A 6,302-nucleotide genomic window follows, 5' to 3' on the forward strand; every position below is an offset into this window, starting at 1 on the left:
CTCTCTGCCAGCATCTCTATTCTTGCGCTTTGGGGCCAGCACTCGAATCAACGTTACTTGAACACAAGGCCTGTGATACCGAGACAGTCCCTCTGACCACAGGGACAGTGACTACCAGGCGGGGAGCACGGAGTGTGGAGACACTGGACGGAAGGTGACTGGCGTCCGGGGCAGGACGGGGCGGGAGGGGTTCCCACACACTCAGAATGGCGCGCGACTGAAAACTTAACCACTTGCTGAGTTTTCAAAATATCTGCGTCTGACCCCAAACTCTGAATGGAAACTTCAGGGGGCTGCATGCACGTGTACTGTTAGAAAGCTGCACGGGTGATTCTGAGTTCTGCCCCCCACTCGGCATCGCTCTACACTCATTCCTCCGTCAGTGATGTTAAAATGACACACTCGATAGCCCTGAACCCGAATTATAATAAAGCACCGCGCCCTGGGAACTGCTCCGCGGCAGTGTCGACCGCGCCGACCATGTTCACACGCGCGCCCTGCCTGTGTGCAGCCGACGGGCTCGCGGCCGAGACGCGGCCGAGACGGGAATGCTGATCCGGAGGTGGCGGCGCGGGCGCACACTGGCCTCGAAGTTACAATCCTGCGTTTGGCAGAATTACATCCTGCCAGCAACCTGAGCACCACCGCCGTCTGGCCTGGCTTCACGGCCGCCTCGGCAACGTCTTCGTATCTACCTGGCCATTAAATCATGCTGCCTTTCATAGTAATAATTCTCAATTTATTTAGCTGTAACAATTCAGTGCTGATAAATACATTTTACTTACAGTACCTTTAGGTTTGCAGAATCGATATATTTCTGCTTTTCACTTGCCATTTTTATGATTTCAGCTTGGTGAGCTTCGACAATTGCGTCGACTTGTTTTTTAAAGGCATCGTCCATACTATGAAGCTTCTCTAGCGTATCCCTTAAAAAAAGAGAACAAAACCATGTGACTATGTGCATAAAACTCAGGGGTCTTTTAGGTTTAGATGGCAGTTCTCACATTCACACTTCAGTGGCGGCATAACGCCATGAAGCAGCAAAAGGCTGTGTGGGGTGACTGGACGCAGGCGGGTCCATCAGCCAGCAGTCTCGTAGGACAGGGGGATGACGTCCACGGAAGTTTGGTACATTGTCACCCTCTGAAAGTTCAAGTACTCTGATTCCATTTATTCTGAGCCTAAGGTTTGTCTTACAAGCACCTCCACAGCTGACTGCTGTCAGCACCTTTTTCTCCGAGTAGGTCAAGTGTGACAGTAACTTGTTTATGAACAGGTAGGTCTGACTTCCCCATGTTAATGCTTAACAGATAAAAACCCTACGTTAATAAACACGTTTAACAGTATCTGCAAAATTTTAGTGCTAGAAGTTTCTTAGAGGCAAAACGCCATTTCCTTTACGTTAACACATTTTCTTCCCTTTCTTTAAAATCGGCTCTTGCCGTCAGCATGTCAGGTCGGCTGTGTCTCCGGGGGCCCGTGTCCCTCCTTAAGTCACAGGCGGCAGCCCCAATACCAGCAGCCGCTTCGGTAAGCACGGCGATGAGCGAGCGTCACGCAGCACCTGCTGTCAGGCGCTGCGCTCATACGTAAATACGCACAACTCGGAACCCGTCAAATGCCGACGGCGGAACCACGGTCTTCATTTTGTGGACTGAATGAAGGAATGGAAAGCAAACACCTGGCGAATGACGACGCCCGACACGTTTCCAGCCTCCCCCTGCCCCCTCCACACCCCACCGCGCAGGCCCGGCCCCTCCAGAGGCCCGCGTGCGGCAGCCTCGTGCTTACTTCTGTAGTTCGATGCTTTTGTCCCTTTCCGCCTTCAGTGTCCGTTCCTTGTTGTCGAATTTTTCTTTCGCTTCCTTCACTTGCATCTCAAGGTTACTCAGAAGCTCCCCCTTATCGCGCCACTTCTGGTTCAGGGCACTAGCAGGAGAAGGCATGGTCTCAGAAGTGCACCACAAGAGGCAGCCACGTTTCACTTCTCGACGCGAAGGGCCGCGCGGTACCTGTAGGCTTCTCTAATCTCTTCGAGTTCCAGCTCCTTTGCTCGCAACTGCTGTTTCAGCTTTTCTTTTCTCTCGTTGTGTCTTTCCAGTTTCTCGATGATGTCATCCAGTTGCGAAGACTTTTCTTCAAGCTGTTCTTGAGTGCACTTCTGAATTTCGGTGATCTTTTCCTGTAACGTTTTGATTTGTTCCTCTCTTTCCTGTAAACACTTTGAAAAAATCATCAGTAGTTTATTAATTCTAAATGCCTCATTTCCTAATTATAGTTTAAAAGTATTATAAGAACTACGAATTAAAAATCACATGTTCAATGAGCGTCTTAGAATGGATTTACAGGACGTCGTTTATTGCAGCCGATAGAAACATCGCTACTACGTTAAGTGCTGGTAAGAAAAAAAACCGTCCCACTTACACGTCACGTCAGTGAGTTAGTAATTGTTAGTCGCACAGAAGGAGTCGGAGGGAAGGAAAAGACAGCAGCACGATGCAAATTTCCAATAACCTAACTTTGCTCTGAGAAGGATCGATGTTTTCATGACAAAACAAACTGTAAGGGGCTGAGAGCAACACAGTGAAGACCGATGCTGCCTGCGGATATAATGGCAGGAATCGAACTATCTCTACTGTGGGAGGCACGAGTGTTTTCTGCATCAGAGTGAGAAAATACTTTACAGTCTGATTCTCATCTGTTAAAAGGTCACGTGCGAACAGGCTTTCCAGTCCTCGAACTTCCTTTCACTGTCTTCTGTGCTGCGCCTGACTGTCCGACATTTGCGTCCTGCGCACCAGAGATCAAGGCCCCCGGCGGCGCTGTGAACGCCTGCAGGTTCGCGGCCTCGCACGGCTGGCTCATCCCACGGCACGCCCGGCCGGTGTGCTGGCCGGTGTGCTCTCGGGCGCCATGGGGACGTCTGGGACAGCCCCGTGCACACCGGCATCAGGCTGCAGGCCAGGAAAGAGGGAGGTGGCGGTCTTTGTTTGTGCCCGGGTTCGTCCCCATGCTTTTTTCCTTTTGGGAAGAAGATGGAGGCAAATACTAGAGAAATCTAACTTAAGTTCGGATTCTTGAGTATTACACAGGATGTGGTTCAATTCCTCAGTGTGTTTAGATCTAAAAATTCTAAGCAAAGACAGTCTTTTAATCTTGACCGACATTTGCATAAAAGTCATAAATTATTTATTTGTAGGTCTCTCTGAAATACTTGACTCATATTATCAGGAATCCACAAAAGCTGTAAGAGAATCTTATGAAAGAACTCTATTAATAAAAAGAACAACACTGTAGCTTCGGAGTCTTGTGACCCACACGTACTGAAAAGTCAAAATAATACGCGGGGAGGAAAAGAGATTTTCAAAAAATTTGTTTCTGAATTCCACAGTCAGAAGCTAACCATAGAATCTACTTAACCGAAGACATTAAATTCCAAATTTTGTAGATTAAAGCGTCGTTATCTCCTTAAGCTGTCAGCTGTGCGGAATTCACCACTGGAGGCTCTGTCTAGCCGCCGTTGTGTTTTGTGTGGTTGGCGGGAAAGCACCATTAATGCTCTTGTCTTCACGGCCGACACGATGCTCCTTAACACATTAAATTGTGGGAAGACAATGCTGCGTTGAAAATCTAAAAACTTATTTTTTAGCAAAAATCTAAAACTAAAATCTGATTTTTGGCTCCATCATGTCATTCATTAATGGTCATTTCCCCCCAACTCTGCTCAGATTGACAAGGCAGCAGTCTCACTGTGCAAGGAGCTATGCCACACACAATGCATTGTACTAATGGACCACCTGCTCTGCCTTCTGAAATTTAAATGCAGATAACTAGTCTGTTTCATATTTACCTTAACTCAAAAGAAAATGAGCTTGACTAGATTTTTAAAAGGAGAAAAAAGGTTTACTGCTAAAAAATTTCACTAATTTTTAATGCTGTGTGGCATGTATGATATGTTTGAAATTTTGGATACGATGAAACCAAATTTTCAATGGAGTCAACACCGGTATCATTGAGCCGGGTCGCGGAGCTCAAGCTCCAGCCCAAACCCGGCTACAGATGCGGCAGCGGGTGGGACCTGCTTATCTTCTGAACCTGACGAAGTTAAGCTCTCAAAGAGTTTCTTAAAAGTGACTAAAGAAAAAGGAAAAAAAAATCAAACCTTAGTAGTTACAATTCCTCTAAAGAATGCGTTCCTAACTTTATGCGTGACAATCACATTTAGAAGCTTCTTAACTTTTTTTTTTTTAAGAGATAATCCCTATAGGAAAATTTTGAAATTTAAATTTGATTCAGTGTTCAATTGTCAGAAAATCTCTCTGGAGAATTTTTAAGTAAGATGCTTTGAAACAAGTGACCCTGTGAGTTCCCTCTGAGACATGCCAAACTGAAGAAGAGGGTCAAAATGGTGTCCCCTGGGAACGAGCGTGCAATGCGTCTCTTACAATCCACTCGCAAACCTTCAGGCATAGTAGAGTAGGTTTTGCATCATTTTGAGAAGTGATTTAGTAACACTGGGAGATACGGTGCTTAAAGAGGGGTATTTTAACATAGAAAATGTTAACTTTCTTGCGATTCTTAACCCTTCATGAACACTATTTCCAGGTATTCCAAAGGGTCATAATAATGTGCCCCATAAAATATTCAAGTAAAAGTAATTTCAAGATAATAAACGAAATGTTAAAGGCGAAGGGGTGACTATCGTAAAAGGCCATGACAACCTGTCCCAAATTCCACGGCAGTTGAGAACCATCGTGACAAATGTTTACTGGATGCTTCCATCCAGATTTTCAAACCTGCTACATGTCCTTTTCCCAAAATAAAATGTCGCACTTACGACTTTTAACTTCGTGATGGTCTCAGTTTGGTCTTCTATGATTTTGCACTTAATCCTTAACGTGTCACTGTCATGCTCATTCGTCTTCCGCAGACATTCGTTCTCTCTGCATAAACTTTCAATTTGAGCCTCTAGTTTCCCACGATTTTGAGCCAGACAGGATCCTAAGAAACAAAAATCACCAGTAACGAACTTTGAAAGACCACGGAGGATTTGTACTTGAAGATGATCTCATTTAACAATATAGTAAACACAGAGACACAGACTGAAGAAACGAAATGCGTAATGGCGCCACGTGAGAGGAGAGGGGACGAGAACAGGCCTTCCGAACGCCACGGCTGTCTGGACACTGACACCACAGACCAGGAGCAAGCAACGCAGGCACGGGCTGCGCCGCCGGGCAGGCCCGGGCACCCAGCGAAACCATACGGACCGCGGCCGCGCCGCACGAGACCACAGCCCGCTGCTCACGACCGGAAAGCGTCTGTCGCGGCCACAGATCGGAGTTCGCCTCTTGCTTCGTGGTGATGGGAGCGGTGACGGGAACGGTGACCGGAACAGACGGAGCTCCCTCCCTCCGCGTTTCTCCACAGGCAGTGAGGGGAGCTGCCAGCATCGGCCGGCAAGGCCTGGGCGCCGTTCGCCGCACACACGATTCGCCGTTGCTGCACGGGACGGAACTGTGCTCAACACCCTGTTTGGCTACAGCGCCGTGAAAGCGCGTTTCAGAAGGGAACCGGGTCGCACAGGGAGGAGACGGTGGCAGAAGCGGCGGAGCCACAGCTGCGTGGCTGATGCGGGGGCGGCTCCCTCCTGCCGGCTCCCGCGGTGTCACCGCGTCTCGGGGTGGCCCGAGCGAGCCCTTCCCTTTCTCTCCAACATTTAGAAAAACGGGCTACTTTCCTGTTGAGAATGTGAGGATTTTACCTTGTTGTGCCAGCTCGTGGCCCCACACTTTTCTTTCTGTCCTTAAACCGTAGATTAGCGACTCCTTGGCTGCGAGCTCCGAAATCAGCTGGACCTTTTCATGCTTGAGCAGCTCTATCTGGATGCTCTTCTGCTTGTCATCTTCGATCAAAATTTCAAGGGTGTTGATTTGATTCTGTTTACTCCCCGAAAACATTGAAAAAATGTGAAATAATTATTAAAGTGCTTTATTTTCTACTTTTTCATTTTATGAGAAAAGTGTTAAACAAATACAAAGTAAATGTTTCTCAGTCTCACATCAGAAAAAGTTTTAATTTTACTAACTAAAGATACACGTGGGCCAGGAAATGAAAAGTCAAAGTGTGCGAGGCCACTCCGTAAACACTCTGAACGTCTGCGCCTGGGACACTCACATCTCCTTACCAAGCATCCACACCGGCATCTGAAGCTCACCTGTGGGAAGTAGGTTCTCTTGGGCAAAATATCACTCATGTTTAAAACGGACACAACAGCAATAAAGAAATTAATTTAAAAATCA

The 6,302-nt window shown here is 47.2% G+C and overlaps 1 protein-coding gene across 2 annotated transcripts in view; it reads right to left on the reverse strand.

The window, feature by feature from the left end:
- Positions 1 to 6,302, reverse strand: part of LRRCC1 (leucine rich repeat and coiled-coil centrosomal protein 1) — a 24,362-nt gene that overhangs the window by 2,802 nt on the left and 15,258 nt on the right. Inside the window, exons 13-17 of one of the 2 annotated variants that reach the window (XM_011375928.2) lie at positions 5,765 to 5,939; positions 4,838 to 5,001; positions 2,013 to 2,221; positions 1,792 to 1,929; positions 791 to 926 (exon numbers count right to left, since the gene is read on the reverse strand). In XM_011375928.2, the coding sequence (XP_011374230.1) occupies positions 791 to 926; positions 1,792 to 1,929; positions 2,013 to 2,221; positions 4,838 to 5,001; positions 5,765 to 5,939 (822 nt within the window). The remainder of the gene's footprint in view (positions 1 to 790; positions 927 to 1,791; positions 1,930 to 2,012; positions 2,222 to 4,837; positions 5,002 to 5,764; positions 5,940 to 6,302) is intronic. The other variant, XM_023520848.1, reaches the window with a different exon arrangement.

This window comes from Pteropus vampyrus, unplaced genomic scaffold (assembly GCF_000151845.1).
Source record: "Pteropus vampyrus isolate Shadow unplaced genomic scaffold, Pvam_2.0 Scaffold280, whole genome shotgun sequence".
NCBI classification, from domain to species: domain Eukaryota; kingdom Metazoa; phylum Chordata; class Mammalia; order Chiroptera; family Pteropodidae; genus Pteropus; species Pteropus vampyrus.